This window comes from Ictidomys tridecemlineatus, chromosome 8 (genome assembly GCF_052094955.1).
Source record: "Ictidomys tridecemlineatus isolate mIctTri1 chromosome 8, mIctTri1.hap1, whole genome shotgun sequence".
NCBI lineage: Eukaryota > Metazoa > Chordata > Mammalia > Rodentia > Sciuridae > Ictidomys > Ictidomys tridecemlineatus.
This window is the reverse complement of record NC_135484.1, coordinates 50815371-50836173: the sequence shown is the minus strand read 5'-3', so window position 1 is coordinate 50836173 and position 20803 is coordinate 50815371. Positions and strand designations below refer to the sequence as shown.

Genomic DNA, 20803 nt, shown 5'->3' with positions numbered 1-20803 from the left:
CTCATATCTCTTGTTGTATACATAATATATTCACACCAATTTGTGTCTTCATACATGTACTTTGGATAGTAATGATCATCACATTCCACCATCATTAATTACCCCATGCCCTCTCCCTTCCCCTCCAACCCCTCTGCCCTATCTAGAGTTCATCTATTCTTCCAATGTTCCTACTCCCTATCCCATTATGAATCAGCCTCCTTATATCAAAGAAAACTTTTGGCATTTGTTTTTTTGGTATTGGCTAACTTCACTTAGCATTATCTTCTCTAACTCCATCTATTTACCTGCAAATGCCATGATTTTATTCTCTTTTATTGCTGAGTAATATTCCATTGGGTATATATGCCACATTTACACCAAAAAACACAAATAACCCAGTCAATAAATGGGCCAAGGATCTGAAGAGACACTTCTCAGAAGATGATGTACAATCAATCAACAAATACATGAAAAAATGTTCATCATCACTAGCAATTAGAGAAATGCAAATCAAAACCACTCTAAGATTTCATCTTACTCCAGTCAGAATGGCAGTTATTATGAAGACAAACAACAATAAGTGTTGGTGAGGATGTGGGGGAAAAGGTACACTCATACACTGCTGGTGGGACTGCAAATTGGTGCACCCAATATGGAAAGCAGTATGGAGATTTCTTGGAAAATTGGGAATGGAACCACCATTTGACCCAGCTGTCCCTCTCCTTGATCTATACCTAAACAACTTAAAAACAGCATACTATAGGAACACAGCCACATCAATGTTTATAGCAGCACAATTCACAATAGTTAAACTGTGGAACCAACCTAGATGCCCTTCAATAGATGAGTAGATTTTTAAAAATGTGGCATATATACATAATAGAATATTACTCAGCCATAAAATTTTTCATAAAATAACATGCGTATTTGTACTATCACTTCAAATAAGCTGAGCATATATGTTAGTTTATTTTTGCTACTTAAATATTAACATAATAAACCCATTAATGTTTTCAAAGCTTAGAATTAATAATTAAAAAATGTTATATCTTCCTAAAAATGAGAAGGAATTATATATCTATATTTCTCCCAGAGGAAAAAATTCTAAAGAACAAAATAGTGTCACTATGGCCTCCCTTAATCAACCATATAGGAAATGTGATTATAGTTCAAAACACATAAAATATATGTTTTCGTCCCTAAATAGCCAAATGTTCACAATAGACTTGATTACTTACCACTATTTTCATCTGCAGTACCATCTAACTGAGGTATAGAAAGATTGGCAAGAAGCAAACTGTTATCACTCCATTCCATTTCTTCTTCTGAAGATGAATCATCCTCTTCGGTTGAACTTCTGTGGGTATTTCTGCACAGTGACCTAAAGAATATGAAAATACACTGGTGAGTGTGTCATTAGAAAAGAGTATTTTAGATACAAAATATTTATCTAACTTGACTACAACAGTAAAATAATAAAAAAGATCTAAAAATTATAACTTACAAATAAAAGCAGATTTATTTTGCTTTATTAACATATCCCACTAACGTACTTGCCAAAAAGTTATTGTGAACAGATTTTATAATCGCTATCATGTGAACTAGAAGACATCATAATTCCTGAATTCACAGCTCCAGAATATCTTGAATTATCATAGGTTAAGGTGTTTGCGTCCCACAGGACAATCTTTCTATCATGGTTAGTAACTGCCTTCCCCTATACTACATAAAATCTTTCTTCTCAACTCTGTTGGTAATTATATTTCTATACCGTTCAAAATCTTCTTTTTCAACTTCCATACATTATCTCTGCTTTTGTACTCTGTAGCCATATGAAGCTAGACTATATAATTTTCCACATAATGACTATCAAAATACTTCCCTTTCTCATTTTTACAATGTTCCTAACTATGGAACATGGGGCAGAGTATAACATTCAATATAAAGAGTAAAAATTGATTCCTGTATTATTTTATTTCTTTCTAATATACATTTATGAAATGTTAGGTTTGTTTTTCCAAAATTAAAGTGGGCACAGTTTTTACAGAATTTTATAATTAACACATAAGCATGAACTGAATTATGGGATAAACCAGGCTTATTATGACAGTAGAGACTATATGAGAAAGGAGAATATAATGTTGTATATAGAGATTTCAGTACCTTAATTTATTAGGTAGAAAATAAATATTTATGTTATATACAAATAAACTGAATGTTTGGATGAACTTTTACCCCTTCAGTAATGTATTTGGGGTTGAAATTTTCAAACACAGACTTTAGTATAGCCTATAGAAGCTTAGAAGAGAAGCATTTTCAGTCTTTCAGGCTCAGAAGCCTAATTTTTCTACACACACATCATACAACTTAGGGGCAGTTTCAAACAATCAAGCTCAGGTTCTGACTTAGTAAAGTGAAGTGCCATCTTTTGTTTCTTGAGAAACAAAACAATACCAGTGTTTGTTTCTGAGGTTTTCTCATTTTTTAATTTTCAGTATTTAACTCCTTCAGTCTAACTATATTTGGTAACCAATACTTATCTTCAAGCTGACTCCATACATTGTTGTTTACATTCATAATAGCTCAACTTTCAGAGGGCATGTATATACAAATAGAAGATTTTTTAAAAGTTAGAATCTTTTTTTTTAATTAAAACTTTTTTTAAATTTAAAACTTTATTTTGCTTGGAATATGCTACATGAAAACGAAAGTACTACTTAAAAGAGTTAAAGACTTTAAAAGAAGTCAATTTAGTTCATAAGGCATTTGATATTATGAATAACAGCAAGAAATAATTTCTGATTAAAGGAATGATGACAAAAGGAAACTGTTAAAATAATTGAAAAATTACCTCTTTTTGGTACAATGTTCTTCAATATTGCTGTCCCATCTCTGAGACATCACCAAACTGAGCTCCATTTCCTCTTTTTCAATCTGTGGTTCATTTTCTTCATCATCACTATTTTGGGGAATTTTAGTGTCTCCAAAGGAGTGACAAGGTGATAGCACTCTATTTCTTTCCCCCCGATATCCATCACTTTCCAAACCAGCAAGAAGATGTATCAGAGCCTCATCAGGACTGCTGTCCACTGTAAAACAAATGAAACAAATCAACAAACAACTTCAAATTTCTAAATTATCCAATAACTGAGATCAATTACAAAACAACAATAGCATCATAGATGCTGACACATGCTAAAAGAATATAGTCGGAACAAAGGCTCAGGTATTTATACAACTTTTCTATCAAAGTGTAATTGTTAGGCCATTAGCATTAGAATAATTTATCGACCTTATTAGAAGACTCTCACACCTCATCCCTCATTTATTTACTGACAATTTTGGGGATAGAGAACAAGAATTTGCATTTTAACAAGCTCTCCAGGCTCTTATTTAAGCCTGAAGACTGCTAAACAAAACACAGTCATAAGTGCTCAAAGTAAACATATAATAAAAATATAAATTAATGCTAAAAAATTCCTTAAATTATGTATTTATACAGTTTTAGCCTTCACTTAACCTTTATTTAGCTCACAAAATAGTCAAAGGAAATCTGTAGTTGAAAAATACCATGTAAATATTATATAAAAAATAATTAATGGTATTATTTATAAAATTATACCATACACATTTGGATGGCTAAAACAAAAAATAAAGATATATAATAGCAAATATTGGCAAAGCTGTGAAGAAACTGGAACTCTCATACACTACTGGTCAAACTATAAAATGATACAGTGGTTCTTCAAAATGTTAAACATAAAGTTACCATGTATGATATTGTGATATATATATATATATATATATATATATATATATATGGTCTTTGCTCTCATTTCCACTTCTAAAATCCCCATAATCTTTAAAGTGATAAATGTCTTTTTTATGCTCTGGTGAGTTAACAAATAGCTGGTGGTACCAAGGTAGCTTCAGGATGAAGGCTCATCACCAGAAAAACCAAGGCAGGATTAAAGTGGAGACTTTGAGTCTCCAACCTCCCTGGGCGTGGAGAGGAGGTGAAGAATGAGCTGATCAACAGAGGGTAATGATTCAATCAGTCATGGAACAAAATGTCCATAAAAACCCAAGGGGACTGAGTTCTGAGAGCTTCTGGATAGCCAAACATGCAGAAGTTCCTAGAGAGTGGAACATACAAGACGCATGGGAGTTCTGTGCCTTTCCTTCATACCTTGCCTTACCCATCTCTTCATCTTATATTCATCAATATTTTTTATAAAATCCTTTATTACAACCCAGAAACCAAAGTGTTTCCCTGAGTTCTATGAGCTGCTCTAGCAAATTAATCAAACCCAAAAAGGGATCCCAATTTAAAACCAGTCAGAAACACAAGTAAAACAACCGGAGGCTTGTTATTAGCAATCTTAAGTCTCCGGGATTGAGCCCTCAACCTGAGAGATCTGATGCTGTCTCCAGACAGATGGTGTCAGAACTAAACTGAATTTATATTAGAGAACATCCTGATGGGTCTATTGCAGAATTGATCCACATTTGGTGTGTGGGGAAAACACTGTACATACTTGGTCACAGAAGTCTTCTGTGTTCACTGTTATTACGTCACAGTACAGGGAAACTGAGCATGTTTTTTTCCCTCTAGGTTCAACATCATATGACCCATAAAAACTCCTACATATATACTCAAGAGAACTGAAAACACTGTGTCCACACAAAAATCCGTGCATGAATAAATTTCAGAATATTCATAATATCCAAAAAAGTGTAAACAACCCAAACATCCATCAACTCATTAATGGATAAGCACAATGTGATATTATCTACACAATGGAACATTATTCAGCAGGAAAAATTAACTAAGTACTCATATATGCTAAAATATGCATGAACTTTGAAAGCATTATATTAAATGAAGCATCAAGATATAAAAGAACATATATAACTTCATTTGTATGAAATGATTCAATTAGATAAATCTAGCACAAGAGACTATAGATTAATAGTTGCCAGGGGCTGAGAGAAGAAATAGAGCATGAATGCTAATGGGTACAGGGATTTTTCTGAGGGTGACAAAACTGTTCTGGATTGTATAGTGGTAATAGTCATACAACTCCATGAATGTATTAAAAACCACAACATTGTACACTTGAGAGGGTGAAGCACACTCAAAAAAGTTATTAAAGAAAAAATAAAAGACCATAAAGCAGGAGTCTATTCTAATCTATTATATTACCCTTTTCTCTGTAAAAAGAGGTAATACAATATTCACTATTAAAATATCATGTTTTAAGTTTCCTTTGTTGATATTTCCAAAATCAGTCCAATCATGCTACCAACTACAATTATTTGCACAATGATCCAAAGAACTATAATTAGTTTTTCATATCCATTAATGATACAATATCTTTGACTAATGTAATGAAATATGGATATGACTCTCTTTTTTAATTTAACTTTTTCTATGTTCTTCTGTTTTTTAAAATAACTAGAATATAATTTAAAATACCTTGGTATATATATTAATTTATTCAGATAGAGAATTATAACATTTTAAATTATAAACCTCAAATTGATTTTTAATGTGGTTATAGGATGATTTCCTCATACATGTGACCACTCATTTAAAAAAGAAAAAGAAAATAGTTCCCTGTTTAAAGTGTTTTGAATTGTAAGTACGTACAAAAATTTGGGTATTATTCATAATCAGTCAATTTATTTTTCATTCAGATGAAAATATAAATAGCAAACAGGATATTTAATGGACTGAAATCACATTTGATACTATAAAAATTTAAAAATGGAAAGTGAAGAAGAAAAGCATAAAATTAACTACATCAAACAAAATAAAAGACTCAAAGTATCTCTTTTTATGCAACAAAATGTTAATTTCCTGAAAAGATTTCAGTAAGTTAGACTAAATTATCAATAAGAAATTGTGTAAATGGTTTATGATGCTAACAAAAATGCGTTTAGTGTAATGCAAAGACACTCAGAAAGAACTGTCCTATGCTATATTAGCCCCAAAATTAATAGCTTGAAAGGAATTTCAAATCAGATATCTAATACTAAGAAAGAATATTGTTTTAGTAATGTATCACTTTGCAGAACATTAATTAAAAATAAGTGCATTTCCCCTCGAAGTAATATGGTTTCTTCCAATAAAAGAATAATTATTTTGTTGTTTTTTGGTATCAGGAATGAACCCAAGGGTGCTTAATTACTGAAGAACATTCCCAGCCCCTTTTTAATTTTTATTTTGAGAAAGGTTCTTGCCAAATTGCTGAGGCTAACTCTGAACTTGCGATCCTCCTGCCTCAGCCTCCTGAATCACTGGGATTTCAGGTGTGTGTCACCATGCGCAGCAAAATATTTACTTTCACAATAGTTTTTTTAAAAATCTATTTAGAAAACAAATAAGCAAAGCTACTTCATTTAATACAAAATTTCATTTTTATACTTAATAGAAATATGAAAGTACTGAATAAGAATCATTATCTTCAAATCAAAGAAAAAATATACTACCCTACAAACTCACTTTCACTGATTAAAATAATGAATATTTATGACAGTATTATTACTTACTGAAAACTGGTGACTCACTCAGTCTTTGGGTCAAAGGCTGAAAAGTCTGACTATTTTCCATGAGGTTCAAAATTGCTTCTTCATTAATAAGTGCTTCTTCAACTTTATTTCTAGTGTGACCTTAAGATGACAGAATACAAAAACATTAACACAATGGCTTAACTCTAAAAATCCATTTAGAATTTGTGTAAATTAGGAAGTATTACAATGTACACCTAATTAAAATTTTAAGTATTAATGATACATGTTAAACATATTAGAACTTCATAAAAAGTCACAGGAGGGCTGGGGATATAGCTCAGTTGGTAGAATGCTTGCCTTGAATGTACAAGGTGCTGGATTCAGTATCCAATATCCAGCACCACAAAACAACAACAACAACAAAAAGCCACAGGAGTACTAACCAGTCACGTGGATTAATATAAAAACAAAGCAATACCCCTGAATTTATGGATCACTAAATATTTATAATCTCTTCATCCGTTCTAATTCTAATTACTGTGTATATTCTTATGAAAATCACTGGATATTAAAATATACAAAGGAGGTAGAGGAAAACTGTCTCATTTGAATAATAAAATTTTATTCTTTATAGCTGAAAAATAACTACTAAATTCATTTTATATTAATTTTATATTTTTCAGGAAACTTTAAATCATATAGTTTTTCAGTATTTATAGAGGGTCTAAGGCACAGAGGACTCAAAAAAACAAAGGTAAAAATGATTATAATAAATGGTATTATAATAAGGGAGAAAAAAGAGTACACACCAAAAAGAAAAAGGAATTAAAAAAAAAAAGCAGCCAGTTGTATGACAGCTAACTAAAAAACAGTTTTGTTTCCCTGCTTTAGGTATTTAATCAGATTTAAAACTAAGTGCTTTTGAGATTTCAAAAGCATTCAGTTTAAAATCTTTAGAAAGAAATATTTTTGGGGTGAATATTTAGTCTTAGGACATAGGTGGAATAATAATGAATGCTTAATAAAAATAAGTAAATAGAAAAATAAAAAAACTCATTAAAAAAAAAAACTTGAGAAGACCAATAAAAACAAAAGATGGCCTGGCAAGTTGGCACATGCCTGTGACCCCTGGGGAGGACTTGGGAGGCTGAGGGAGGAGGATTACAAGTACCTCAGCAACTTAGCAAGACCCTGTCTCAAAATAAAAATAAAAAGGGACTGGGGATGTAGCTCAGTGATAAAGTGCCACTAGGTTCAATCCCCAGTACCCTCCCTTCAGCCAAAAACCCCAAATCCAAAAGCAACAACAAAAGCTGGTTTTCTATAATTAATAATAATATAGACAGACGACAAATAATGATCAAAGTTATAGAAGGCAATGAAAATTACATTAGGAATAAAAAGGGAGAGTGCTGACCAGTGTGATTCCACATCATGTACAAGCACAAGTATGGGAAGTTATACCCCATGTATGTAAAACATGTCAAAAAATTATTCTATTGTCATGTGCAACTAAAAAAAAAACAAATAAAAAAGAGAGCTAAATGAAATGTTAACATTACAAACAAGTTTATATCAAAAACATTCTAAAAGCAGAAAAAAATAAATAAATTCTTAGAAAAAATATGACATAAAACTGATTTGAGCAGAAATATAAAGCTTGAGTAGACCTATAACAATTATGGAAACTACATTAGTTTAAATCTACCTTCCTTACCTCTCACTCTTTAATACACAAAATCTACCCACAGAAAATTATACTGTATCAAGTATGGACAGTTTCACAGAAGAAATGTATTAAATCTTCAAGAAACAGATTGTTTCAAACTAATAAAAATTCTCAAAAAGAGAGTTAAAAAAAGGGGAAAAACACAACAATGAGGCCAAGTATAGTTCTTTCTCAATTATTAAAACAAACAAAACTAGAAAAATAGGTATATCAATGTTTATAAAAAAACATCACATTGTGACCATAAAAGATTTATTTCAGGAGTATAAAGGTAGTTTATCATTAGAAAATTACAAATTATTTTAATGTAAAAAAAATGTGGCATTTATACACAATGGAGTATTACTCTGCACTAAAAAATGACAAAATCATGGAATTTGCAGGGAAATGGATGGCATTAGAGGAGATTATGCTAAATGAAGCTAGCCAATCCCTAAAAAGCAAATGCCAAATGTCTTCTTTGATATAAGGAGAACAACTAAGAACAGAGCAGGGAGGAAGAGCATGAGAAGAAGATTAACATTAAACAGGGACAAGAGGTGGGAGGGAAAGGGAGAGAGAAGGGAAATTGCATGGAAATGGAAGGAGACCCTCATTGTTATACAAAATTACATATAAGAGGAAGTGAGGGGAAAGGGAAAAAAACAAGGGGAGAAATGAATTACAGTAGATGGGGTAGAGAGAGAAGAGGGGAGGGGAGGGGAGGGGAGGGGGGATAGTAGAGGATAGGAAAGGCAGCAGAACACATCAGACACTAGTATGGCAATATGTAAAACAGTGGATGTGTAACTGATGTGATTCTACAATCTGTATACGGGGTAAAAATGGGAGTTCATAACCCACTTGAATCAAATGTATGAAATATGATATGTCAAGAACTATGTAATGTTTTGAACAACCAATAATAAAAATTAAAAAATTATTTTAATGTAATTGACAACATTAACAGAATAAAAGAGAAAAAATTCTAATTTAAATAAATTCAGAAAAGAATATTTGGTAAAACTTAATATCAACTGTGACTTAAAATACAAAGTTCTAAGCAAACAAGAATTTTAAAAAATATTAACCTGATTAAGGCACATCTACCAAAACTCTGTGGTAAATTTCACACTTAATAAAATATAAATGCATTCAGTTTAAAGTCAGGAAAAAGAGTATTATTTCCACTCAACATCATCCTACAGTTTTTAGGCAGAACATTAAAACAGGAAGGATAAAATCTGAGCATAGGAAGGGGAGTAATTAAATAGTTACTTGCAAATGACTACTCTATACACTGAAAATTCAAGAGAAAGTATATCAAAACGATTAGCACTAATACAAGTTGCTGGATTAAAGATTAATACACAAAGGATGCTGTCGTTCCTAAATATCAACAATTAGACAATATAATTTTTGAAAGACAAATTTACAACCACAACAATGGAAAGGTACCTGGAGTATATATAAAAAAACATATACCAATTTTTATGATAAATCATAAAATTATTGAAAGACGTGAATGAATACTGAATAAAATGAAAAAATAATTTGTAGATAAGTTGATATTAAAAAAAGTTTTTAAACTAGTTGATAAGTTCAATATAATCCTAAAGTAATTATTCACAGAAACAAGACAATGTAATCCTAAAATTAACAAAGGGACTTTTTTAAAGGATCAAGAGGCAAGACAATTCAGAAGCTAGATGAGAAAGATATGCCTTGACAAGAGTTTATAAAAAATCCTAATTAAAAGAGTATAATATTAACAACATAAAGGAATATAACAGAGGGGGGAATCCAGAGGGACACAAAAACTCTGTTGAATGAATATATTGAACTAGCTGCTTACACTCATACACAAGCACAAATAATATACAATTAGATTATTACTTATGTAGGTATTATTTCAATTGAATTAAAGAAGGGCTAAGTGGAAAAAACTAAATCATAAACACACTAAAACCTTAGGATGAATATTGAAAACTTTCATGACATCAGTGTAGAGAAGGACTCATAAACCAGGTACAAAAACCAAACTATAAAGGAAGATACTGTTAAATTTAATATTAAAATTGAAGACACACAAAACACAAAAAATACATATATTTTGTGTGTGCGTGTGTAGATTTTTTTTTTTAACAAGAGAAAGAGAAAAGAAGCTAAATTTTTGTAGGAAAAGTCTTGGTAGTGAGAAAATACATCTATAATAAATAACACGTTAAGAAGAATCCTAAAGGGCCTTGACAGTTAGAAAATGAAGATTAAAATAAGGTACCATTTCAAAAGAACTAGAGTAGCATATTTTTCATATATATTAGTATATATTTATTATTTTTATACTATCAAATGTTGTTGAGGCCCCTCTTATCTTGAAAAATTGCATGTGAAACAAAATGACTACTGAGTGAAACTCATTATTTTATTACTTATCAATCACATATAAGGTAAATGCAATTCAGAACCACTGTTAAAACAAATGCTACATGGGTAGAGTACAGTGAAAACATTCTAGCATCCAGCAAATTACATTTACATGTGTTCTGTAGAGAAACTCCTACACACAGCCATAGGAGATATTGCACTGCAAAACACAAACCACTTAAAAATTGTAGAGAATCTGACAAACTGTTGAGTTTTAAAATGGAACACTGATAAATAGTTAAAATGAGTGAACAAGAATAGAATTTCAAAGTATAATGTTGACATAAAAAGATAGTTCACATCATTAGTAGTTTTGAGAAATGAAAATGAAAACCACAATAAAATACCATTTCACTCACTCTATGATGACTACATTAAAAAAGACAGATAACTCCAAATGTTTGTTAGGACATACAGCCACAAAGAACCTTAAGTATAGCTGGTGGGAATGTAAAGCAGTGTAGTTACTTTGGAAAATAGCTTGGCAGTTTACTTAAAAGCTAAATACAAATTTATTATATGACTACCAATTCTACTCACTGATACCAACTCAAGAGAAATGAAAACATATATTCACACAAAGACTTATACTCAAATGTTCATAGGAACATTATTCGTTTTTCTCTAGGCAAAGATAACCTTTGTAATAAAGTTATTCTCAAACTGATTTCATTTGCTATTGTTTCCATTATTTTATAACTCTTCTCATGATATTTATTCTACATTTTATGTTTTACTGTTTACAGCAATATTATTATCATCAATCAAAAGTGAAAACAATTCAAATATTCATCAAATGATAAATGGAAACAAAATATGGTATATCTACATAATGAAATACTATTCGACAGTAAAAAGGAACAAATACAAGTAGATACTACAACATGGATAAAACTTGAAAGTACTATACAAAAGGAAGGAACAAAAACTACATATTGAATGATTTCATTTAGATGACATATCTAAAAAGGACAAATGTAGAGACTTGAGAAAACGGATTAGTGGTTACTTCAGTTAGGGGTGGGAAGGTTCCTACCTGAAAATGAACACAAGAGATCCTCTGAGTTCATGGAAATGTTCTAATATTAGATTGTGGAGATGGTTGTACTATTCTGTAAATTTACTATATTTCAATTAAGTTGCTTAAAAATAGATAGTATTGATTGAAAAAAGCAAGGTGCTTTATCTATGCCATGCAGGATACCATTTATATAAAATTAAAAATCTAAAACAACAGCTTACATTGTTGACAGATAAAACACAAAACACAAAATCATATTTGGCAAAAGTTTGCACCAACTTTAGGACAGTACTTACCTAATATCAAGATATTAAAAGAGTATAGCAATGGGAGAGAGAATTTTTACTATATCCATGTTTATTTCAAGGGGAAAAAGACACTAGCAAATCAAATAAAATATTAATATCTCATTGTTAAATACACAGATGTTTATTGGACTATATTCTGTATGTTTGAAAAGATAATCTCACCTTTGCTAAATTCTGTGTCTTTATGGACTTCTATCATATTAGCTGGTGTACACTGAAGCATTTCAGGAGTCAGAACCTCAGAATGCAATGTTAACTCAGCAGAGAACTCCTGGGATATATCGCTGTAGTCCACAGATCCTGATAATGTTCTGCTTAATTAAAACATATCCTTTATAACAAACTAGACAACAAGGCAATAAAATTAGTTCTGAGATCTAGAATAAATAACCACTTACACAGAGAAATCATTCTGTTTGAGAATTTCCTGAAGTTTCTTCTGAAATTTTTTTTCACTTTCTGTTGCTGGCAACAACCTGCGATCTTTGAATTTTAAAAGAGCATTAAAAAATGTATATAGCAAACGAATAAAATATTTTTCCTTTCTTCTATAGCAGCTTGAAATTTTTTTGATAGTAATTTCCTATCTTTCTCTTGACACATAAAACACTACCTACCTGTAGTCCAATTACAGAATCAAAAAAAAAGAGAAATGCTTGTTACTGAAGTTATAAATTAATTCAATAATTTTAACTTAAATCTAAGAGAAAAACATTGCTGTCTATCTATAAATGTATCATAGATCCAGAAACCAGAAATTTTCCCTTTGTAAATATAATCTTTCTCTTCTAAAGGGCACACAAATTTTATCAAAACATTTTTAGTGCCATAAACATTATAAAAATTTACAATTTTATTGGATTTCAATATAGGGCTTACTTCTATATCTTAAATAGATTTGCCTTTGTATTGTCTTATTCTTTGACCTTCATTTAAAAAATTTTGTTGTATTTACGGTATTTACTTGAGCCCTCTCAAATTCCTTTTGAATGTTACAATATTTAATAGTAAATGAGTATTTTCCTCAGAACTGTATGTGATGATCAAAGCAAGGGCTGATATGACATTCCCAAATTTGGGGCAACATGTTATCAAAGCTTCATAAACTAAACGGTATTTCTAAGTTGAGATTCATGGTTGGAAATACAGAAAGCTGGAACACACTAGAAGAGGGAAAAGGAACAGAAAGTAGAGCAAGATAATAAAATACAGTGAGAACCAAAGACAGTAGAGATGTCAAATTCTCATGGAGAATTTTCCCACTGTAGATTACAGTTGTAAAGAAAGAACTACTGATTATATGGCAATGACAATAGAAAAAATACACAGAAATTTTAAAGATAATTTGAAAAGTAAAAACTAGTGCTAAGGGAAAAACTCAAGGGCTAAATTTTCCCATTAAAATATTAGTTTAAAACATCATTAGAAATGATATATTCTACTGTCATGTATAACTAATTAGAACAAATTTAAAAATTAAAAATAAAATAAAACCTTATTAGAGTATTATTAGGTATATACCTTGTGATTCAGGTTGGCTAATTTGAGAAGTTTCATTTCTGTTTCTTCGTCGTTGTTTTTCATCTTCCCATATGGCCTGTAAACCAGGGTTTCCACCAATTTGAGCTGTAATCACAATAATAATTCAATATTACAAGGGTCACTGTGAATAATTCTTGCTTAAGAAATCTACTATTTCTATAATAAACAATGCCTATTAAGAAAAAGAATTATCTATTTTGTGTAATAATGGATAAGCTATCTCAACATGTATTTTTAAAATTTGTTCTTGTTAGATATACATTGATAATAAAGTATATTTTGACATATTAAACATATATAGAATATAACTCATCTAATTCTATTCTTGGGATTAAACATGATGTGGAGTTTCATTGGTTGTGTATTCATGTATGAATATAGGAAAGTTATGTTTGATTAATTCTACTGTCTTTCCTATTCCCACCTCCTACTTTCCCTTCATTCCCCTTTGCCAACCTGTATTTATTATGTTACTCCTTTGTTAGTTTTCTTTATATGGTCTCCCCCAAACCCATCAAGGAAATAAAATTCAAACATTTGACCATAGTTTATAGATCTTAGAGTTCCTCCCTGGTATATAATCTGAAGATAAAACAATTAAAAGTCAGAGTATATTAAATTATTTTATATTGGCTCCTTTTATTTAATGTCATACTTATTTTAGTTTTATACTCATATGAATGAAAATATGAGTGAAAAATAACGTTCATCCCTTCAGAAATACAGAAGAAATCTTAAAAATATGTTGCATTCTTTTTCTATAATATCTTAGTTCTTGGTAGTTTTCCACTCTACTTTGATCATTAGGTTTTACAAATAAAAATATATATAAAAGTAATTGAATATGTACTCTCAATATCCAGACGATTTAAAATGTCAGCAGCTACAGCATCCACTTCTAATTCACAAGTACTCTGTGGTTCAACACCTTCCAGTTTTAAAGAGCTGTAACGAAGAGATATCAAAAAACAACAACAAAAAACCATGTTAGAGAAAACTTTGTAAGATTTTTCTTACTCATACAAGATTTCACGTTTTGTAGTAACAGAAAACCTAGTGAAATTAAATTAATTTACAATTATTTATGACATAATTGGTATTATATATACATACAAAAGAAAAATAGAACGAGAAAAATACATTGAGAACCTTGGCAGCATATTCAACATATTTTGGTTAATTGTATTTAATATATAAGGACTATTCAATGTTTTAGTATGAGATTATGGTGCAGAGAAGAATGGGACGGGATAAAGGAGGATAACAGTATATGCATAAAAGACCCCACACATATAAAATCAGTTGCCTAGAGGCCTTTTCTTCAGCAATAATAAGTTTTCCAAAAACCAAGAAGAGAACATGCAATAAGAGATGAGGGAAGCTAGCATACTAAAAAGTAAGCAAGATAACTTCTTGCTCTTCCTGCCCTCAACTACAGTTGAGCTGGGGAATGCTTTAAAATTCTTCATAACCATAGAATTGATAAACTACATGAATGCTGCATGGTGGGATCATAACTAGCAAGAGTAATGACACCAGGTCATTAATTTATTTATGAGAACAGAGGGTTATTTTCCCACTAATGCCCTTTGACTCAAAAGCAATTGTTTTTTCATTAGAGCCAATGAAGAAAAGACACCACATAATTGTCCATGCTTACTAGAACAAACAGGCAATATCTAGTATGAATTCCATTTTACTCATTTTAAAATTGAGATCTTCTACCCAACCCAACACCAAAATGAAAAGGGGACATCCATGACTTTACTTGAAAGTGACTGATATCATTAACATTTGATTTGAAATGAAATGTCTTCAATATTTTAAGAGAAACAATAGTAGGACCTCTTTCCCTAAGGAAATTTTGATGGGACATTAGAAATTAATTTGTTAGGGCTGGGGATGTAACTCAGTTAACAGAGCACTTGCCTGACATGTGTAAGGCCCTGTGTTCAATCCCCAGCAAATGCACAAAAAAGAACAGAAGTGAATTTTGTTACATCACAGAATTTTCATATTCAGACTTATATGTGGATATATATTCGTACACATGTAAACATCTGTACAACATCCATACATATACATGTATCTTTTTACTATTGATAGAGGAATGGCATACTAGCCAAATTATCACAATAATTTCTTTAGTGTTCTGAAAAAAATAATTCCCAAAGTAAACTGTTCTTTTTGTTCATACAATTTCACAATATCAGTTTTGCCATGTACGGAAGTATCAGATAAAATAGTTTATAGTCAATAATTTACTTTTTTTTAAAAGAGAGAGAGAGAGAAAGAAAGAGAGAGAATTTTTTAATATTTATTTTTTAGTTTTCAGTGGACACAACATCTTTATTTTATTTTTATGTGGTGCTGAGGATGGAATCCAGTGCCCCGCGCATGCCAGGCAAGCACACTACCACTTGAGCAACATCCCCAGCCCAAACAATTTACTTTTTATACTAAAAAGTTTTGCATGCTGAAAGAATTATACTGTAAATGTCAAAAAAAGAACCTTCCAGGAGTAGCACTTTTGTGACAAAGGAGGGAAACAATAATATTAAAAAATATAATCTCTGTTCTGGAGCGCTTGCCTGGCATGCTTGAAGGCCTCAGTTCGATCCCTAGTACTACCAGTAAATTTATCACAGAAACTTACAACAATTTATTACACTTATTACAAAACTACTTTAGACATTCCAGACAGGAAATGATCCCAAATAAACAAAACTGACTTCTGATTTAAAAATTTGTTTCCAACAGGCAGAAAAAGTATGATAAAAAAACTTTAGCATATACATGTAGACCATTTATTTTAATCACTGAAGGTAGATAATATGGTGCCAGTCAGACAACTGTACCTCTCTGCATATTTCTGTTCACAGCTTAACTTAGAATTATTGAGGACAGAGCTAAGACAAGTATTAATTTAAAAACTCTTTCCATATGATTTTGATGGGTAGCCAGTATTAAGATTACTGAAGTTAGATTTTTGACATTTGTAGATTTAACACTTAGGCAAATGACCGTGAAGGGTCATATATTAGGTATTTTACACTGAAAAATTTTTTGAAAGTAAGGTTAGCAAAACTGTTGACTTAGCACCCCAACTCATTACAAATTTGTTGCTATTTGTTATGACCTTTGTGGTTTTTTCCAGTATTTTTTTTAGTTGTAGATGGACATAATACCCTTTTATTTATGTATTTTTATGTGGTGATGAGGATTGAACTCAGTGCCAAGCAAGTACTCTATGGCCGAGCTACAACCCCAGCCCTGTTATGGCCTTTTTAAGATTTGTGAAGAGAAATAAAACATTTATACTGGGAGTGAGGGAAAGTACCCAGAAGAAAGTACTAGTACGGGGTTAGATATGACTCTAGAACACTAGAAAAATACTAACTTATGACAAAACTTTTTATACTGTGTATTTGACCCAATTATAGATTTCCATTTATATCAGCATGAGAAAAATATAAAAATATGGGATAATCAGAAAGCAATATTTTATATGTAACTATTCTGTACTTATTACAAATTCTAACTCTGAATAACTTGAGTAACTTCACTAATTTGCTTATTCATATCTTTCCTTATAATTTAGTTCGTACACCTTCTTTTTCTTTCTTTGTTTTTTCCTGGTGCTAGGTGTCAAATCCAGGGACTCATACATGCTAGGCAAGGGCTTTACCACTGAGCTACATCCCCAGCCACTGTACAACTCTTAAAAGTAAATAAAACAGGGCACTTTAAAAAACATTCTGAAGTTAAAGTTTTTCATTAAAATACAGAATTTCCCCAAATTTACAGTCTCGGGACCTAACTAGAAAGACATTAGTTATAAAAGGGCTTCAAACTACAAATAAATTTTAATTGATCATGAAAAGAAAAGAAAAAAAAAACCTACTACATATAGCACTTAGAAAACTAGGGAATCTAGTGTACACAATCATCTCCAAAAGATTATAAAAAAAATCCCACTACATATGTGAAGAAACTAAGAAGTTATCAGTGTGTTTATCAAAAGGTCCTGATGCTGGGCTGGGGACAGGGCTCAGTGGTCAAGCACTTGCCTGGCATGTGTGAGACACAGGGTTTGATTCTCAGCACTGCATATAAATAAATAAAATCCGTTGACTACTAAATTTTTTTTTAAAAGTCCTGATCCTTCTTAATACAAGAATTAAGAGTCATTGATTTTCCATATTAATTCAGTCTTTAAAGATTCATTCTGCTATACTATTCCAGTCTTAAAACAATATAATGAAATTTTTAACTCTAGGTATACTAAGAAACCCCAAGTAATTCTGATATGGAAATTCTGTCAAATATACATTAAAGATTTGAAACTATACAAATTAAGCTCTATAGAAATTGTTTTTCTTTTTTTTTTTTTGGTGGTGCTGGGGATTGAACCCAGGGCCTTGTACATGGGAGGCAAGCACTCTACCAACTGAGCTATATCCCCAGCCCTCTATAGAAATATTTTTGATAGTTTATATTCAACTAGTTAATAAATTCACATTTTCTTTTCATGAAATAAAAAATAAAGTCATTAAAGATACAATTTCTTCCTTGCATTCTTTTTTTTTCTTTTTTTTAAGAGAGAGAGAGAGAATTTCGTTAATATTTATGTTTTAGTTTTTGGTGGACACGAACATCTTTGTTTGTATGTGGTGCTGAGCCCGGGCCGCACGCATGCCAGGCGAGCGCGCTACCGCTTGAGCCACATCCCCAACCCATGTTCCTTGCATTCTTAAAAAGTATCAGGTGACAAGTGAAGTGAAAAGGGGAAAACTATAACTATCCTGCCACACTACTCAGCTGACCAATAAAAGGATAAAGAAAGTTTGGGCAATGCCATGTGGTATAAAAGAGAAACCCCTTAGTTCTATGTAGATAAAACTACTGATTTAGGTACTGATTACAGACCAAAGCTATTACTGATTAATTTAGACCATTGCCAATTATATGCCTGCCTTATGGTGGAAGCTGCTGTCCCCAGAGCCTGTTCTTCCCGGAAGAACCTCCTTGCCAGCTGAACTGCTGGGAGCAAAATGAAAAAAGCCCCCTGGGAAGAATACAACAGTCACACTTTCAAAACTGATGTTGTTTATCTTATATTTTCTGACTTCCCTTTCCCCAATTTCCTTAACAAGTCAAATGGAAGGAAATGTAATAGAAAGATAGTTGGCCTTTTCTGTGCTACCCAGATTGTAGAAGAAACCATATTAACCTAGGGAATTCTATACAATTGGAGTATGACATTCAAAAAAATCAATAAGAGGGGCTGGGGATGTGGCTCAAGCGGTAGCGCGCTCGCCTGGCGTGCCTGCGGCCCGGGTTCGATCCTCAGCACCACATACAAAGATGTTGTGTCCGCCAAATACTAAAAAAAATAATAAATATTAAAATTCTCTCTTTCTCTCTCTCCCTCTCTCTTTAAAAAAATAAAATAAAATAAAATGATGGTAACTTTTTAAAAAAAAAATCAATAAGATAATTGAAAGAAACCACAATTATATTATTCATTAACACAGCATGTCAATGCATTTATTTTCATAAACACTTAATATTTAGAAATTTGTGGGGTTTTTATTAGAATATTTGCTTATTTCAGTTTTAAGTTGCTATTTATTATAAACATTATTTTTTTTAACTTTATGATAAGCCATAAGATCTCAGTTTAGAATGCATAATGAAGATGAATGCTAGAAATATTACAATCTACCACAGATTTATTAATTAGGTAATAACTAGGTACATTTCATGATCTGATTTTAAATCTACAATTCTTTATAACATTGAGATTTGCTTTACTGTTAAACTCATCAATTAAAAGGGCCCAAAATACGGTACCACTGATTTATCATCCCAACTGGGATACACATAAAACATTCATTTCCTTTACCACATTAACTAACCTTGGTATTTCACCTTCTTCCCACCAAAATAAAGTACCAGGAAGGGTATTTCCTGATAACCGATCCTTGCATGATCCAGTTGCATGTGATGTATCACCTAGGTGTAGAAAGGTAAATTTTTTATGACTTTTGCTGGCAAAAGGATGAATCTGGAGACTATCATGCTAAGTAAGTGAAATAAGCCAATCCTAGAAAAACCTAAGGCAGAATGGTCTCTCTGATATTTGTATGCTAATATACATACATCAGAAGGGGAAGGATAGAAATTCAGTGGATTAGAAAAGGGAGAATGAAGCGAAGGGAGCAGGAGTGAGAACAGGAAAGACAGAAGAATGAATGGACATAACTTTCCTATTTTCATACATGAATACACCACCAGTGAAACTCCACATCATGTATAAACACAAGAATGGGATCCTAGTTAGAATAAGTTATACTCCATGTATGTATAATATGTTGAAATAGAATACACTGTTGTGTGTATCCAAAAAAGATTAAAATAAATAAATCAGTCCCTATAATTTACATATAATTATACTTTAAGTAAAATAATAATATATAGTCTAATCCCTAAATTATGTCCTAAAAATTCAACCTAAGAGGAAAAAGAAAAAAATGTTTATTATTAACTCCAAACTCAGAGCAGAAATAAAAATATTTGCAATATATAGACACGAGGGGGAAATGGCTACAATACTCTCATAATATAATGAAAGAATGATACATTTAAAAATGCTATTGTATCTCATTTGAAAAATACAGAATTATGAGTTTTTATGGACTTTAAATTCCTAAGGTACCCTGGGCTTCAATAAAAATTCGAGTGGAAATTTCACATGAAATTCGAAACATACTTTGATAACAAATTCCTAAACAAAAAGAAAATACACAATGTGTTCCAGACATAATGGGTGGTAATAGTGAGTGGAAGCCTAGGTAAATGTGAATAAAATTTGACCTGGATTTGAAGGGGAAACTACACATGTTTGCTTACAGATCCGAATTTCAGAAACTGAGTCCCAAGGTAATAATGCCTTGGAAGGAGTCTCTAAATTTTTGAACTATTTTTGTTACCTCCTGCAGGAATTTAAATTTTCAAATAAAAGAAAGCCAAATGAGTGGTATCGAAATGAATCCTAACATTAAGAAAGAGTAAATTCACAATTCTCTTTCGGTAAATTTAAAACTCTGATTTAGTTAGTTTAATCATAAAATGGTATAATTAGAATGAGATAAAGCACCATCATCTTTCAACAAAACAGATGCTAAAACATGCAATTGATTTTATACAAATTCTGGTTTTAAAAGGCTTTCGGGGCTAGAGTTGTAGCTCAGTGGTAGAGCATGTGTGAGGCATATGTGAGGCCCTGGGTTTGAT

The 20803-nt window shown here is 31.4% G+C and overlaps 1 protein-coding gene and 1 non-coding gene across 7 annotated transcripts in view; both read right to left on the bottom strand.

Moving 5' to 3' along the window:
- Rev3l (REV3 like, DNA directed polymerase zeta catalytic subunit) overlaps nt 1–20803 on the bottom strand; it is a 167395-nt gene that overhangs the window by 79103 nt on the left and 67489 nt on the right. For 5 of the 6 annotated variants that reach the window (XR_013424964.1, XR_013424965.1, XM_078019448.1 and 2 more), the window contains 8 exons: nt 19426–19522; nt 14355–14449; nt 13484–13588; nt 12361–12445; nt 12125–12276; nt 6538–6657; nt 2834–3071; nt 1221–1363 (listed from right to left, as the gene is read on the bottom strand). Coding sequence is in view for 4 of the 6 variants with exons in the window: in XM_078019448.1 (XP_077875574.1) it covers nt 1221–1363; nt 2834–3071; nt 6538–6657; nt 12125–12276; nt 12361–12445; nt 13484–13588; nt 14355–14449; nt 19426–19522 (1035 nt within the window). In the remaining 2 variants the exon portion in view is untranslated. The remainder of the gene's footprint in view (nt 1–1220; nt 1364–2833; nt 3072–6537; nt 6658–12124; nt 12277–12360; nt 12446–13483; nt 13589–14354; nt 14450–19425; nt 19523–20803) is intronic. The other variant, XM_078019449.1, reaches the window with a different exon arrangement.
- On the bottom strand, nt 17897–17969 carry Trnag-ccc (transfer RNA glycine (anticodon CCC)). The gene has a single exon. It is a non-coding gene; the product is annotated as a tRNA-Gly (tRNA).